The sequence below is a fragment of the Balearica regulorum genome, chromosome 20 (assembly GCF_011004875.1).
Source record: "Balearica regulorum gibbericeps isolate bBalReg1 chromosome 20, bBalReg1.pri, whole genome shotgun sequence".
NCBI classification, from domain to species: Eukaryota; Metazoa; Chordata; class Aves; order Gruiformes; family Gruidae; genus Balearica; species Balearica regulorum.
Window position 1 is genome coordinate 3,472,768 of NC_046203.1, and position 17,113 is coordinate 3,489,880.

The 17,113-nt window shown below is 47.5% G+C and overlaps 1 protein-coding gene across 1 annotated transcript in view; it reads left to right on the plus strand.

The window, feature by feature from the left end:
* The window catches only part of LOC142604646 (carboxyl-terminal PDZ ligand of neuronal nitric oxide synthase protein-like), a 37,934-nt gene that overhangs the window by 3,392 nt on the left and 17,429 nt on the right, over positions 1–17,113 (plus strand). The window contains exon 2 of the mRNA XM_075772566.1: positions 850–921. Within this exon, the coding sequence (XP_075628681.1) occupies positions 850–921 (72 nt within the window). The remainder of the gene's footprint in view (positions 1–849; positions 922–17,113) is intronic.

Here is a 17,113-nt window from a genome sequence, read left to right on the forward strand (position 1 = left end):
GAAGCTGTCTGCCTGCAGGTCTTCCCTAACAACCCGCAGAGCATCAGCAGCGTACTGACATTGCATGAGAGAACAGGCAACCGACTTGCAGACGGCCGTAGGTGTGGTGAAGTGGTAGAGGCAGAGGTGCTGGGAACCCACCATCTGCCTGCACCTCAACCCCCGAGTGAGGGGCTCTGCGGCCCTGCTAGGACTGATGCTCACACTTAACTCCAGGCACTGGATGACAAGGGCAGCCGCTGTCACATTGGTGCAAGCTCAGCCAGACAGCTTGTGTAGGACTGCAGCTCCTGTAAGCATAGTTAAAAAGAGCTGGTGTAGGACCACGTTTGAGCAAGTTTACCAGGATTCTGCAGACAGCTGAGCTGGTCCAACCAAGCAGGGACAGTGGTATCCAGAAGGAGGATGGTCCAGATGGAAAAGTTAGGCTGGAATTATGAGCCTTTTCCAGGAAAGCTAGTTGTTACACATCCTGGCAACTTTCCAACTCTTATATGCTTTTAGCTTTCAGTCTTTTAAAAGCAGGTGTAGCGAGGAATGACAAAGGATGTACAGTCCCATTTTCAGACCCACAGGATTGTGACTTGATTAGCAAGAGACACTGCTCTGCAAAGCACTGGTAGAGGCACATCCAGAATCTGAATGAAGTCAGAGACTTACACCCAACATTAGAAATCCATTAACTTCTCCTTGACTTTGATAATACCCACAATATATTCCTATCATGTCCTGGGTCAAAAGAGTAACTAAGCAGGGACGAAATTAATGAGAGATGCTGTTTGTTTTGAAGAAACCTACACCATTAGCTTGTATATTACTGTACAGACATCTCACTGTTCTGTCTTTCAGTACATCGGTAGCTTGGACGTACCCAGGCCCAACAGCCGCGTGGAGATTGTGGCAGCCATGAGAAGGATTCGGGTAAGTTCAAAAGAGCTGAACCTCACATGAAATAAAAGGTTACATTCAGCTGAGCGACTTGGTTGCAGTGCACTGTTCTGCATTCCCTCCCACCTTTCCAATCTGAAGCTCAAATCTCAGCACAATCGGGATTGTAACAAGCTTCTCCAGAAATTCCCAAGGCATATTAGGATAGACCCATCCCCTGCTCTTTGCAAACAGATCAGTTAACAAAACTCAAGCCTAAATCCCTAGTTTCTGCTGAGCAGGTATGGGGATTCTCCTTGAACCCGAGAGACTTACTTAGCCTGTTTGGGTTTCTGTGTATGTGAAAAATGAGATGTACACAATCTGCTCCACAAAAGCACTCTTATTCATTGACCGTTCCAAATATATTATTATATATTGAAATATCAGTGGCCTGGCAGATGTTATGGATGTAAATCCCATCAGACTAGGCTTTGTGGATTCTGCTGCTCATGGAATAATTTGCTGCTTTCCCCCATCCTCCAATACAGTTTTACAGTTCTCGTTTCTCATTATCAAGTCTGTGCTCTTCCTCCTCTAGCCCTTGACTCTTCAGAACAGCCTGTGAATGGTCACCAGACTTAGCTATGATTAGCAGGGTGGCTAGCTTACATCTGCTTCATATATAACCAGTTCAAGTGTATCTACCCCAAAAGGCAGCACAGCTGTTGTGCCTGGCTGAAGTTTTGCAGGGGTCTTAATTCTGAGGCTGTTCATATGTCTCACATAAGCTGAAGCAGGTTTGAGAATCTTCCATTTAAAGCTTTGAAGGGATTATCCTATTTGCCCTCTCCCCCCGCAGCGTTTAACCATCTAATTTTCATTTAGAATAGCGCTTTTTAAACTTCGGCTGTAACTGGCTGGGGAGCTGATGTATTCATCTCCAGCCAAGCTCAGAAATGACATTCCTCTGCATTTGCCTGCTCAGACTATTAGTACGGCTCTTGCTCAGAACGCAGTCCAGCAGCAATCTAAATTGCCTGGCTATTTATGGAACAGGTGAACATCTATAGGAAGCAAACACAATGGGTGAGCCCTACTGGGGCAGTTTAGATGCTGGCATAACTATTGCTAAGTTTTGATCTGAATCAATGTTTAGCATCAGATTTGGCACTGTGCTTCCACTGATCTTTGACTGGATAACACCCTTGCAAGAAAAAGCAGACAGTATTTTAATATCAGTTTCTGGAAAGTGTTGCATTCTGTTTTCACACCTGCTATTGCCATGATAGTATCTAGCTCAGAGTCTTGGCAGTGCAATAACATGCTTGAGTGTTATGTGAAGCATATAAGAAACCACTCTGCATTCGTGGATGCCATCAGTTAATCTTATCACACAATATTTTTAAAGTAGGCATCCTGTATTCTATACTGGGTTTTTAAGTCTTGGAAGCCCTTTCCAAAAAGGGAGGGCTTCCCTTTTCATGTGTGTATTGTACAGCAGGATCTCATTCAGACACTTCCTGGCTGCTGAGCGGAAGATGCTCCTCTATTGAAGATAGTTAATTGGCACTGATCCTTAATTAGAGCATAAAGAGTGAACTGGGAGGTCTTTGAAGAGAATTCTAGTGCATAGAGTACACAACCTAGGAACTGAGAGAAGATGGGGTTATTTATGTAATGTTCATTTGCATGCAGAGGCCTTGTCTATACCAGAGCTTTTTCCCATGGACTCTCAGCAGCACCAGTTGCAACTGGGAGGAAACACTGGAAGAAGCTATTAGTGGAAACTAGTATTTTGCTACCATCTTATTGTGAGTGGTAGTGCCTCTTTGCACTGCAAGAGCGAGAAAGGTCCTGCAGCCCTGCCAAGTGTTGGCACAGGGGCACGTTGTGCTGAAGCTTTCATCCTTTGTGCACTCCAGTATTCCACTGGAATTCTCTACTGGAGCGGAAGAGAGAAGTTGCACGGTACAAGCCCTAGCACAACATTTCCTATGCTGCTCTCTGTGCCCTGTGACATGGGAGGAGGCAGTGTGAGCCATCACTGGAACAGTTGGTGACGGAGCCAGCTGAGCACCGGGGCAGCCCAAAGCACAGGCAGGGTCTTACTTATTGCTTCTGCCACTCCAGAAGCACACCAGGGAGGAGGATGAGGAGTCCCAGCCCTGTATTTTTCCAGGCTCTGACAGAGCTGCTGACTCTAGTTATTCATTAGTAAATTGATAGAAGCTCTGAAACCACCTTCTACTACTACATCTGATTCCAGTCTGTGACTAAAAGCACTTGCCCCAGGAAAAAAACCTTGAGCTACCTAGCACTCAGTTTTCCTTAGAGCATGTGGAGAGAGAGGGTGGTAAGGAAAGTAGGAACTCCAGTTGCCAAGTCTACTCCTTGGCATCTCACTGTCCTGTGTTTTGTGTTGGGCTCTCTTGTGAGTTGCACATGAATTATGCTAGGGAACCTGGGAGGAGTTCAGTGGTATTCTCCATGCATTAGTGGAAAAGTCTGCAGACTTCAGGACCTGCAGAGCACACAGGCTATGGGACATTACTCCCAGAGAGCCTCAAATGACACATTTTAACATTAGCCCACTGAAATTGCAATCTGCTCTTTTGCAGTAGGTGTTTTAGATGCACTCTCACAGTAAAGCTTAAATCCATATTCCTGTCTGAATGGATGCCTGTGGAATTGCTAGCAATACTCCATTAGTCACATGTTAGATTCCCATTTCATAACAGACTGGCAAACCTTGTCTCGTCATGTTCTATGCTTCCACTGAAGAGAATGCAAATGCAATAGGTACAACAGGGAAGCTGCTGTTCTTAGCTTCCCATTATGCAGAGCTAGACAACTTTAAGTTTGCTAATCCTCCCAGTGGATTATTAGCTGCATACAGCTGCCATATTATTACATGATTGTCAAAGTTCAAACTAATTCCTCCACCTCCTCTTGCCCTGGCTAGGGAGGTGATGAAATTGGTTTGCTACTTGAATAAGTACACAGTGCTCTGACAGGCACATCAGGTTGCTGCTTATGGGAGTCCAATTCATTGTGCCACTCCAAGCACCCAGCGCAGGCAGGCGTTCCTCCACCTCCCAGGGAGAAGCAGCATGTCACATCGGTTGTCTCTTTCTGCCTGAGGGCCATCCAGGTCTGGGTGTCTGGCAGCACCTGCTCAAGCTCCTGCGTTTGGAGTCAACATTCTTGTGGAGCTGGCTTTCTGCTGAAGTGGATTCATCTGCAGATATTTGAGCCTCCTCAGCACTCTAGGGAGCTTATGTGCAACACAAGATTTTTCTTCACGCAGAAGTCAAGTGGCAGCTAATATGAAGAATGTGGAAGTCCTTCTCAAGGACCCAAATAGCTCCCCAATTCAGCAGAGTCCCCCTTTCCCTAGACACACTACTCCTGGCTGCCTGTTAGTGAACAATTAAATATCCAAGTTGTCCCCCAGCCAGGTTAAGACTCTCACTGAAGTTAAGAGGAAAGATGTTGTGGAGCCTACACACCACCAAAAGACTAACAGGAAAGCTTTGCTAAAGATGCTTATGGGTACAGGCCTGGGGTAAAGATGCGTTTTGTAAAATGCAAAACATTTCCTTGACACTCCTGAGGTTGCTTGGGAAATCTTGCCCCGGGACACCATGGAATGGATGGCTTCACGTGAAGGGTTAACATCACAATGTGTTCTGCATACATTCCCCAGAGCTAACACTGACCAGAGGAGAAACGGCCAGCTGTTACCTTCCTAGAGCAATGCTACTCTCAGTCCAGCAACTCACAGCCAGTCAAGCAGCCCTAGTGAAGTACTGCTATTTTGAGTGGCAAGTTGTACAAGGACACGGTAGGAGTAAGTGTCAAAACTTGTCATCCCCACAGACAGCCGGCTGCCAGCAATTCCCAAAGTCGCTCCATTTAATTACCTTTAAGGCACAGAATCAGTTTCCCTGGAATTTGCACTTAAGATTCTACGAAGCCTAGAAACTTCAGGTCTGTTTGGAAGGTCTAGCTTGGACTTAAGCAGGTATTAATGCTCAGAATGGAGCCAGATGTTGGATTATTTAATCATTTCATAAGGGAACAGCCAACTGGTGCTGCGCCCATTCAAGAACCAGAAGGAACAAACAGGAGGCAGGCATCCAGACTAATGTGTTTCTTCTGTTACTTCCACATTTCTTAGACTTAATTCAATTGAGAAGTCTTTTTCACCAGAGGCCAATGTGCCAGAAGAGCCGAAGCATTTATAAATCTTGACGTATGATACATCAGAAATGCCTGATTTCTCCTTGGCATGAGAACCAAGTTCTCCCTTCAGCCTCCCTCTTATCCTCATCATTCTTGCTGCATCCATGTTCTTAAGCAGAGCCTCAACACTGTGCAATTTCTCCACATGGTATTCTAGTGAGGCAGTGCAATCTGACCAGACTGTAGGTCATATTGACTGCCAAATATCAACTGGTAGTGTTGAAGTGTGACATGACATCAGTTTAAATCAGAATGAGTTAGAGTTACAGTCCTTGTGAAGCAGAGGCAGCAGGGACAATGACACAGAACCTGCCTCTCCTGCACCCCAGCAGCTCCCAGCCTGATAGCTGGGCACACTTATAGCCATGCCAGGCTGTAAATTGCAGTGGTTGAGGAGCAAATATGGATGTCATTTATCTGCTCTTGCTACAGAAGGAGAGGAACCAAGTGAATAGCTGACAGAGGGCAGGGTGATGCCTTCAGCCACCTCAGTTTAATTTGTCACTGTGTGGCAGACTTCAGACGTAGAGATGTTTAATAGACTTGTGCACAAGATTCTTCTAGAACACAGTTCCTTTTTCCCAGGCTGACAGCCTTCTTACTACAGAAGAGAAGTTTGCCAAAATAACCACTGCATAGATTCCTCCAATATATTCTGCCCATAAGCCCTTCCTGAGTTGTTATGCTTGGAGCTAAGTTTTCTTGCCAGCTTCATGTTAATCTGAGCTGGAGTTGTGATCAGTACTAAAAAAAGATAGAAGCTGAACGCCCAGCTGCTGGATTTCTTGGTTAGCTTTGCAGCCTCTCCCACTATAGTGAAGTTATTTGGTCTGCTGCAGCTGAAGCACAGACTCAGATGGGGAGGTGCAAACTGTTGGAGCATTTGCCTGGGTACAGACCTCTGTAGTTGCATGCCAGGATCTGTTGTTGTTGGATGGAAGTTTGTTCTGCTGCAGTTCCTGAAGGGCTTCTCCTTTCAGCCTCTTTGGAAGAGCATCCAAATGCTCAGCTAATGACAGCCCTGGGCTGTGAAGGAAAACAATCCTAGTGTCTTAAAATATTTCAACAGTCTTCAGACTGCTGGTGTGGACCTTTCGTTAGTTCTCAGAATACCATGCACCTTCCTTTCATTTACAGGAAGGTGCAGGAAAAACAGATGACAGTTTTTACATGGTTAGAGTGTAAAACACATGCATCTGGTGTCTGCTCCAAACTGCTAGTGCACCCTGAGCCAGTTCAGGACACAGCTGATAGTACACAGTGGTGGTGGGGAAACGCTCAGTGTTGGTAACCAAGTCTCATTTACTAGATGCTTTACAGACAGGAGAGCTGGGCCATGTCAGTTCACCCAAGGCTTTTAAATAATTCTTGTCATCACATAGTGACATTCACTAGATCACGTGAGGAACAGTGCTGTAGAAGAATAGTCCCATGCTGTGGTCATGGGTCCAATCAACATTTATACTGACAAGCATACAGACTGTGTGGGAAGATGAGAGGAAGACTTCAGAAAGACAAGCTTCCCCAAGCCTGTACGTTTCTCTTCCTCCTTCTCCCCAAACCAAAAGAACTATGTATTCACCCCAAAGTATGCTCCAAGAGAGCATCTTTTTCTAGGATACCTTCCCTGCTTCCCTGGAGAACCGTGCAAGGGTTGCTTACCCTGACACATATTAGACAGATCCTATAGCCTCCAGGAGAGAGTAGTGGGTTTAGGTATCCAAACCAACCATACATCGGCATGTACAAACTTGCTCTGGTACCTTTTGCAGAAAGTCAGGTGTTAGTTTTGGCTCTTCTCCAAAGCAGAGGCCTAAGAAAGACTCATGCAGGCAGTACATGATCAGACTATAGTCAATCCTCCTCAGAACAGCCTGCAAGTCTGCTGCAAAAACACCCGAGGAACTTGCACTAGTGACTCGGAAGGAGATTTACAGATCGTGATGCATGGCTTTCTGTCCTCTGCCTACTCTCTGGGTCTTTCTGTACTCCTGTCCCCCTGTCCAGCAGCCCACATACCTTTGCCTGCGACCTTGCCTGCCATCTGCTTTATTAAGAGAAGACACTAGTCAACACAACAAAGCTACAGGCACACAGAAGAGCAGTCTTGCAGACAAGCAGGCTCAGAAAACTGAGCTTGGCATGAGGGCATCAAGAGCAAAGGGGATGGCTTGGCTGAAGGCATCCTTGCCGTACAGCCCTCCTCTTCCCCAGGCAGGGCTGTGTCCCATTACCTGACCCATGTGCAGGGCAGCTCAGCTCCAGGGTCTCAGCAACACCAGTTACTCCCAGGGTCCCATCCATGTCAAGCATCTGAGGCAGTGTAAGGTTTCTACCACATGAGATTAAGCTAATCGTTTTACCTTTCCAGGCCCTAGCAAAATACAGCAAGTGTTTTCAGGATGGTAATTAAGTGTTATTTGCAGCTAAGTTTAGCCCTAATGCCTCATTAGTTTGTTTTCCTCTATTTGTTGCAGCTATAGCAGAGTCTCCTGCACAGGGATGGGGATCAGGCTGGGCTTCCCTGGAGGCAGAGGAGTCCTGCAGCATTCTCTGAGGGTCCTACCCGAGAGGAGGAGATGCAGGTGTGGAGACAGAGGCCCTTAGACCAGCATGCTGTAGTTACCATCTAGGCAGCAGCTCTGCAGGGGTCTCTGGTGTGCCCCTGACTAATGGACACACATTAGTCCTTTTTCATGATACAGTGGATTTTGCATCCCTTCATATTACTCCTTCACTGGAGCCTTCACCCCCCCAGCCCCCTTAACAGGTTCTCTGCCCGCTCCTATGCCAGAGGATCAGCGGGTTTAGCAAGGACAGGCAGGACTGAACCTACTACTATTCAGCGCCCTGCTCTACTGAAAAGCATTTTACTATTCCACACTGCAAATGGCAGCAGAGTTTGGTTCCCACAGTCTGTTTGCAGGTCTTTAAGATGATAATGGACTTGACAGATGCCCTTGAGAGAAGAAGCCACCTTACATTAGGAGATGACAACCACATTACAGGTCTTACCTTTCTGCAGCACAGGCACTGCCAGGATGCTGAGGAAGCAGGTGAGCTCTGGCAAGAATCCATTTCTCCAGGCAAAACGAGCAGCCACAGCTTGAGGCTGCAGGCCTTCCTGCAATGAGCTGAGCTGTAGCCCCCCCCAGCCACTGCACCCCCCACTAGGAAGAGTTTCCTGCCCTCCCGCTGAGTTTTATAGCCTCTCCCCTTTCCCAGTATGCCCCACAGCCCTAATTAGCCAAAATGCCAGGTGGGACTATATCTCCCAGAGGTCCCTTGCCATGAATGCCCAAGGAAGGGGGAAGGCTAAGGTTAGAAGGATGGGTGATGCAGGTGCAGCTCCGTAGGCCTCTCTACACGTGTTCCGTACTTGTTGGCAGGTTCAAGTGTGTTTCCTGCATGTGCTGCTTTACTAGCCTTATAGAAAATGAATTGTTATAAGCTGAAGAAATGGCTTTAAAAATGTGGAAGCTGTTTTTGTAGAAGAATTGAGTCTGCCATGTCTCATACTAACCCAAGCTTGTTTTATCCCGTTTCTGCTCTTCATATTATCACAAAGGGAAGAAGCTCTTGATGAGATGTTGTTGCAGTGGTGTCGTGTGCAGTGTTTCTAGGCAGCATTGTGTGGCTATGGTGGAGAACTGACTATGCTCTGCTTGTATGTCTTGAGTGGGAGGAGAGGAATAAACACCTCTGAGATTACATGAGAATCCAGCCTTCTGCTCACTGCTTGGGGATGTCTCACCATGCCACAGAGCCGCTCCACTGACTTATCATCTCTTGCGGTTTTCCACCCTGCTCATCTCCAACCCTAAATCACCTCAGGACTTCTTGCTGCAGAATAATGATTAGTTATCTTCTGCCACTTACATTCTGAGCTGAAATGAGTGGGGACTGGTCTAGCCGTGAATACAGGCCACTGTCACAGAAGACAGCTTAGAGCTTTTTCAGTAGCCACACACTATGATCTGGTTTTTGAGAGGTGTCTGGTGATTATAGATGCTTCGGGTCTTACACCCTGTTCAGAGAGTGTGCTATGTATGATTGATAACAGATGGATGGAGGGATCAGTCAGTGAAATGTGTCATCTCTAAGCAACAGCAACCTTTTAATACCTTCCTCAGAGTGCTGAAAACTAGATGGCTTCTCCAGCGAGGGGGTGGAACTAGTCAGGCATATTAATATTGTTTTGCATAAGAGTCATGATGGATCGGAGTTTAGTTGAAGGCTAATAAAAGCAGCAGTTAAACAGATAAAAGCTAAATTAAAATGTTAGTACTAAATAGAACAAGACAGAGCTTTTTGTCTGATGCTGAATCTTGGCAATGAGGCAGGTACCTTTTAATTGTAAAATAAAGTGGTTTTAACAGTATTATCATTATATTACTGAAGCATTTGATTTCACTTGCTAAAATATCAGCGTATAAGATCTCTGCAAAGCTTTTATCTAGTTTGAAATAAAGTAGCTTTTTCAACAATTATGTTACTGGTTGTAGAGTATTACAAAGATGAAATATAATGGCTTTCAAATTACATTCTGGTGTAGAACAATCAGCCACAACTCAAAGCTGCTTCTTTATTGGCATCTGAAAAAATGTAATTGAGATGGCAACCAGAGTGGTAGCGAGCACTTTGGATTAGCTTGTTAATGAGGAGGTGCCTTCATCTGAGTGACAACTGCATGGACAGGGACACAGAAGCTAGGACTGCCCATGGTGAGGAGCACTTGTGCTAAGCTGGTGCAGCAGAGACTGTCCTTGTGCAGCTAATGTGAGTGCACGAGTTGATTTCCACCAGAGCAGGTTGACACCTTTCAGGAACAAAACAGAACGGTCCATGAAAATACAAACACTTAAACCTGCCCATGGGTGAAGCTATCTACATGCAAGGAAAAAACAGCCTGTAGCTATGGTGTAGCCTCATGCTTTGACCTCAGCCTCTCTGGTTCTTAGGTTAAAAGTGTCCACACTGGATGCGGGAGGAAGGTTAGACCTAGTGCTGCAGTGGTGGGTGCCTTTGTAGATGCTCTCTGTTTTGTCCAATGCAAAGGTCCTTTGTACTTTATGGATCAGCGTCCTGAGGAGAGGACACCCTTGAGGAGCCACGACCACGAAGCAAAACTCTGCCTAACAAAACAAGATTTGCTAACAAGGGCTCGGTTCTATACTTGCTTTCTTCATTCTGCTTTTGCTCTGTACTAAATGAGGCCTGAAGGTAAACAGAATTGGTGCTACTTAACATAATACTTTGACAACCTACTTCATGTTTTTACCAAATAACTCTATGATAAATCTACAGAATAAAAATCTTGAATGGGCCCCTGGAAGGAAGGATAGTTTGATGAGGGAGCAGGGATTTTTCAAAGGCATCACACAATGGTTTTCTTTCTTTCCTGCAGTAGTGATTAGACATTCTCTAAATGGCTTTTCCCTGGGCCAGATGGGTTATTTGAACTAATTGGCAATCGTCTGACTCTTTTCAGGACACCTGAGTCACTTCCCCCTTCCTCCATCCTTCTGTCACTCTGCTGCTGCAGAGATGCTGCCACGGTGGGGCTGCTGGAGGGGATGACATGGTCCCTTGCATCACAGAGAGCGTTATCAGCCACGGCCCCAAATCACCCTGCTGCCTGCACAGCAGCATACCCCCAGGAATCCCACCAAACCCCCTGTGCTCCAGGGTTTTCTTTCTAAAATTATTTTTGTCACAGGCAGAAGAGCAGTGAGCCATGTTAAGAGTAGATGCAGTGTGATGGAGGACTAGGCATTTACAGCTGGCTCCAGGAGGGTGTAAGGCACACAGTTACTCTTCAGGCACATCATCCCTTTGGTAGAACCAGCCCAAATGCTGGTGTCTGCCATTAATACCTCTCTGAGTGCCCTGTACCTACTGCAGAGCCATACGTGGTTCACAAAACACTAAGGTTCAGTGATCCCAAGCCATCATGGACCGGTTCAGTCCTGCTGCAGCCTGTGCTCCTGCGTTAATGATTTCAGGGTCTAAACTTCCAGCCCAGGCACATTTTCTTCTTTTCATGTTGTTGCCCCCCAGGGCAATGCTGGTCTCCTTGGTCTTGCTTCCTTGCATCCAAGCCCCAGGCAGGAGAAGCTGCAAGGTGTGGGCAGGGAACACCATTTGTGGTTAATCATTGAGCTGTAGGCGAGCAGTGCAGGACACATTAATGTCCACAGCTTCACAGCTAGCTGCTGACAGCACTGCTAGCCCAGGGACACTGGGAGTGGCACTAGGGAGCAGAGCAGGCAGGAGGAAAGTAGAAATGAGCATCAGCCCCAAGGGGGGCTGCCTGTCACTGCTGAGCAGGGGGACAACAGCATGTCACAGTTGTATTTGCAGTGTGAAGCAGGCACACCTGGGTGGGTTCCCACTCTTTCTGGCTGCTTTTATGGCTATCAAGTCTTTCATCCTTACTTACCTGTCTATGAAGTAGCCACGTACCCAGCTGAGGACCCTGGTGTGCCTCCAGAAGACCTGGGCACATATACTGCCCAGCACCACAAGCCTGCAAACACTGACAAAAAAAAATCTTCCAGTAGCCTCTTGTCCAACAGCCTGAAAGCCCAGCTCAGGCTGCTTGCCTCTGCCTTGGCACTCAGCTGTGATACCCTGGTACAGTTTTGATTAAAAGACCTCTGTGACAATAAATACTGATACCATAAAACCCTCTTTATCCATAATTCCCACTATCTAAACTCAGGCTGTTTCTCTCATCATGTTTCACTAACCTCAGTAGCTCCCCTGAGGCTACCAGAGTCCTTGAACTGCTTAATATTCTGGAGTTTTGGAAATAACACAATTAGCATTGAATTTGCTCTTATAGTAACGGTCATCTTTCCAAATCTGAGTAAGATTTTATGGACAATTTGAGGAGAACCCAGAGACCTTCCTTTAGATTTAAGGATTGCCACAAAGAAGGGTTACCATGGTCTGTTGGCAATTTTATTAGCATTCAATAATTTGTAACGAAGGAGCACTTAGCAAGAAGCAGCATGCCAGCCATGCTGTGCCTCTGCTCAGGTCTCCACATCTGGGTAATACCTGTGTGCAACTGATGTCTGCCCAGGGGCAGCCTGGCAGGAGAAGGGTGAGCTCCCTTCTGTCTTTATTTTGCCATATTCCAGAAGCGTGCATGATCCAAGAGCTCCCGGGCAGATGTCAAAAGACATTTGTGCCCTCTGTGTTGTTCAGAAGAACCAAGATTCCTTCTAAAGTCAACAGGAATTAGGAATTGTGTGCTTTAGAAAATCCCTTTAATAGCTGCATCTAAACATCAGACCTGACTGCTGGTTTTAGTAAGGAGGCAGGATCTTTCAGGACTGCACACCAAGTCTTTACTAACAGACCTTGCACGCACAGTCCCTGTGGCCCTGCAGTGACTGACCCCCCCTCCAAGCTCCATGGCCTGTTCCTGGCTGGAATTGCTGTATTGGTGCTCTCAGATGCAGACCCCTCCTTTCTGTGCAGCACTTGGAGGCCAACTAGAAGTCACCAGGCTTTCAGGAAGAAATTTTTCTCAAGTGGAACTGTTGGAGATGGATAGTATTAACAGCTACACAGAAAAGTCTCCTTGCCTGGGAATAAAGCAGATTATTTCAGTTCCTGTCTCAGACCAGTACCTACCAAGGCTGTTCATGAAACTCGCTGGCACTGAGAAGTAGAAGGGTTCAGCTGCACCCAGGGCTTGAGCTAGCAAAGAGCTCTCTGCCATGAGAGAGAACAAAGCCTAATTGCACCTAGCAAACAGTGCATGAAACCTGGTCTGCACGTAGCAGCATGCTAGGCAGCTCAGCATCTCTCCCGTTTTCATTCTGGTCTAGTTTGTAATCAAGTGCTGTTTCTGAATGCAAATGGAGATCAAGTCTTCATTCTAGCTTGAATTCTGCTTGCTCAAAGATAGAGGTGCCAAGTCCAGCTTCCTACCTCTGCTGTAGATACGCAAAGAAAATGCTAATTTCCCTAGTAGGTGGCTGGGAGAAACCACAAGACAGAGAGCTGTAGAACAGCACCCAAGATGCATATGGTGTGTGATAGCACATTAGAAGCCAGGAGACAGTCCCTCCCTGCAGCATTTACCAAAAGCAGGTGTTAGTCATGCAGATGTAGCTTCTCAATTCTCAAAAGCAAGCTAGATTCCTCCTCCTTTCGATAAGCATCTGCCCCAGGTGGCCATGCTCAGCATCACCCTCCCCTGCATCCTGAAGTCAGAAGCTGCAGCCACCTGGTTTCTCCTGGCTGCAGAGCAGTACAGGTGCTGGAAGTGAAGAACCACAGTAGGTCACATCTGGCCCTCTTGGGAGCAGGGGCTGGCTTGACTTAGTTACTGGTTTGAACACATGGGTCTTCTCTGCCTTCTACATCTGAACCTCACCATCTTGGACAGAGCCTTGGGAGCACTGATGCTTCCTCTCCATCCCTGCACACAGTACGTGGCTCGCCCAGCCTGCCTCTCTGGCTGCCTTTCCTCCAGTTTGCCATCCTCCTTCGCTTGGACTACCTACGCTAAAATAGCATCATTACATAAATGAGGAGGGAAGTGTTACATTTAGAGGCCTGAAATCCTGGCATCTGCCTTTGTCAGCACCTCAGCATGGCAGTGGGATGAGGATTTCTCCCTGTGCCCCTGCGAGGGCTCTCATTGAGCACCCCTGCAGCTCCCTCCACCCACACGGTCGCACCATGGTGGGTCCTGCCAGCTCTGACTGGGTGCTCTGCTCCCTGAAGAACAACTGTTAAACACTCCTGTGAAGAGCCACAAAAGAACTAAACATTGTCTTTCAATTTTTATTCTCTCCAACCAAGCAATAAACACCAGCTTGCAGAGACAGAGCAAAGCAGTCCTGTTAACCACCCCGTCCCATCTCCCCCTCCTGCTTCTGTGAGGGCATCAGCTCATCTTTTTCCCTCTCTGCATGCCTTAGCCACGATACCAAGAGGCAAGTGAGGAGCATTTTCCCTGCTGCCAGGCTTGTACAGCTCGCTGGTGTGCTGCTGCCTTAGCGGCCTGTCAGGCTCATGGGGAGGGATGGAAAGGGACCGAACGTGCAGTAGGGATTTTGGAGTGAGCAGCAGAAATCCTCAGTTGCTGCGTGCTGACATGTCTGTACGAGCAGTATCTGGTGGCCTGGCTCTGCTGGCTTGGTGCTGGGTAGCTGTCGCTTAGCAGAGCACTGGCTGTAACCAGAACAACTGAATGAATGAAGTAGAAAATGAACATCCTTGCTTTGTGGATGAGAAACCAATGCACAAAACACTGTGTTACCTTCCCACAGCCGTGTAGGGGGTCTAAGGCTTTTTCACGGAGCTCTGAGCCTGCCACACAGTCCTGGCTCCTGCTCTTCTCAGCTTTGTTGTTTGAACATTGATGAACAAGGTTTAAAAAAAATTCAATCTCCTAACTTGCCTCTTGTCCTACATACCAGACTGGAGGGCAACTAGGATATGAAATATCATGTGTACAAAACCAAGACCTTCTCTGCAGGGCCTCTTGACACTGATGTTTATAGGGAAATACTGAATTACTTGCAGGTATCAGAGTGTATAATTGCAGTTTCACTTCTAAGGGTTATTTCAGGTGAATCTGACCTGCTTCTAATGCAATTAGCACTTTTTATCTGCAGTAACCTAGCAGCTCTTTGAGGTAGGGACCATTTTCATGTTCCTGTGCACTCAGTGCTTGATACAGGAGGCTCCATAGGGGTGGGGTCCCAAGACAGTACTTCATTACTGAAACTAATTAATCATCCAAAGCACTGCAGATGGAAAAGGTAATTTGTTTTCTCCTGCAAAGTGAATAGAGGTAGAGGGGAAAAATAAGACCCAGCTTCCCTGTGAGCAGGGGTTGGCCTGCCCTGGCAAGTCAAGGACTGAAGGGCTGTGTGTGGGAAAGCTCCCTATTAAACCTGGGGACAGCAGGGGGTTCCTGGAAGTGACAGTCACACAATGGTGCTTTTGTCAGAGAGGCACCAAAGGCCAGATGATGTCACCTTGTGCTGGGCTGTGAGGCTGCTTGTGCCTCTTGGGATGGAGCTCAGCAGTATCACAGCATCTCTAACAGGGAGGAGGCCTTGAAAAGGCTGCTTTTATCCCACTTTTTTTTAAAAGAAGCTTTGTTCCAGAACAGGCTGCCTGTTTGCAGAGGTGGAAGAGACTAATTAAAGAGCCAGTGCTGGTCTCCCCACCAGCTCCCATCACCTGCAAGAGCTCTGCTCTCCCCCATGGGTGTAACTGGCCACTCTACTCCACATCCTTTTGACTGGCTCAGAGGAACATCCAAACTCACTCCAGCCACATCCTTTGCCTTCATCACCTCACTTTAAGGATATCTTGATCTTTCCACCTAAAAGGCTGCCTGAGACTCCAACAGTCAGGCAGCCCAAGGATAAGATCTGTTGAAGATGGGGAGAAGGGGGATGAAGAAGAAAGCCTGTATTAACATGCGCATCTGAATGCTTTGCAGGGCCTCAGAAAGCAGGATTCTCTCAGAAGGCAAAGGAGACCTGGATAAAAGGCAGCTCTTTCCCATGCTTCCCCCTTATCTGACCAACCTCCAGCTGCTGCAGCCAGAGCCAGGACCCTCACAGCCCCTGCTTGCTCTGTGCCTGCAGGTCAGGCAGCACCACTGGCCACCCAGTACAAGCCCTCCCAGCTTCTCCCCCAAAGGGGTGGAAAGAGGTTCTTAAAGGTTTAATGACCAAACTGAAGCACAACCCACAGCAACCCCCTCTCTGTTGGCAGTTAGGGCAGCCCTCCTAGAAACCTGTGTTTCTCAGGCCACCCAGTACAACTGATGGCTCCCAGCCCTCCTGAGCAGGGGGCATCAGGCAGATCCTTACCTGCACCTTGCTGCAGAGGAGCAGACCTCAGTTCTTACTGATGCAAGTGGGTCCCTGCTTGCATTTCTCCATCCTTACACTAAAAGGCAGTTTAGTGTTTCTCTCCAAATCCACCTACACTGTAAATAGGCTCTCAAAGTCAGAGAGAACATGGCACATCAGGGTCCAGAGCTACTCCATAGGTGATTGCTGGGTGGCCTTGGGGACTGCAGCCCCACTGGGGATCACAAGTTCATACATGCCATGCAATGGGGATGCGTAATCCTCACCATGAGTGGGTGCTGGAAACTCCTGATTTCAGCTCTCTGCTCTGCCTCGGCTTGCCAGGTGAACTCCTGATGAACAAGCCAGCCTCAGTTTCCCCATGATGGGACTCTGGGTAATGTCTGCCCGCCTCAGGGAAAAGCTACAGCTCAGGATTCATGTCTGCAAAAGAATTTGAAGCATGGAAAGCTCTGTTGAGGGAAGGTCTTCAGATTAGTCAGCTCCCAGGGTGGCTGGTTTTGAATATTTATGAAAGCAGAAGATTGTCAGGCTTGCTTTGCTAAGCTGTACAGCTCCTTTCCTGAAAGGAACAGTTTTCCCAAAACAGTGCTTGGAGGCTTGTTTACCTCAGTCTCTCCATGAGCCCCCACTGCACCAAGGTGACAGGCAGGAGAAGTCTGGGACAATAGCAGGCAGGGTGTCTGCAAGGGGACATAGAGGGCACACAAGCTGCAGGGCTGAAGCAACCTGTCAGTACTTTATTTCAATACAATTGGAGCCCTAAAACTGTTGCTGGGAAGGAGTGGTCGGAGAGCCTGGATCCACAGGTTGCTCTCCTGTTACCCACAAACCGCTTCTCTGTGGCTTCCAAAGCACTGGCAGAAGGGTGGCCCTTGGCACTGCTTCCTAAGGGATTTTCCAACCCCCTTAGACCCAAAGCACTGTTACAGCTTCACTCACACACATCACCCCGGAGCATCTCCAGAGCCAAACCAGGAGTTAGCAGGAGGCAGCCAGGCCAGACATGCCCAGCATTCACACTGTTGCCTCTTCCAGAAACCTCTGCCCCCTAAAAAGGGTCTTAAAGAGAGACAGAAATGCTGTGCCTCTGCAGCAAGCTGAAACATGGCCAGAGCCAGGACTAAGAGGACAGG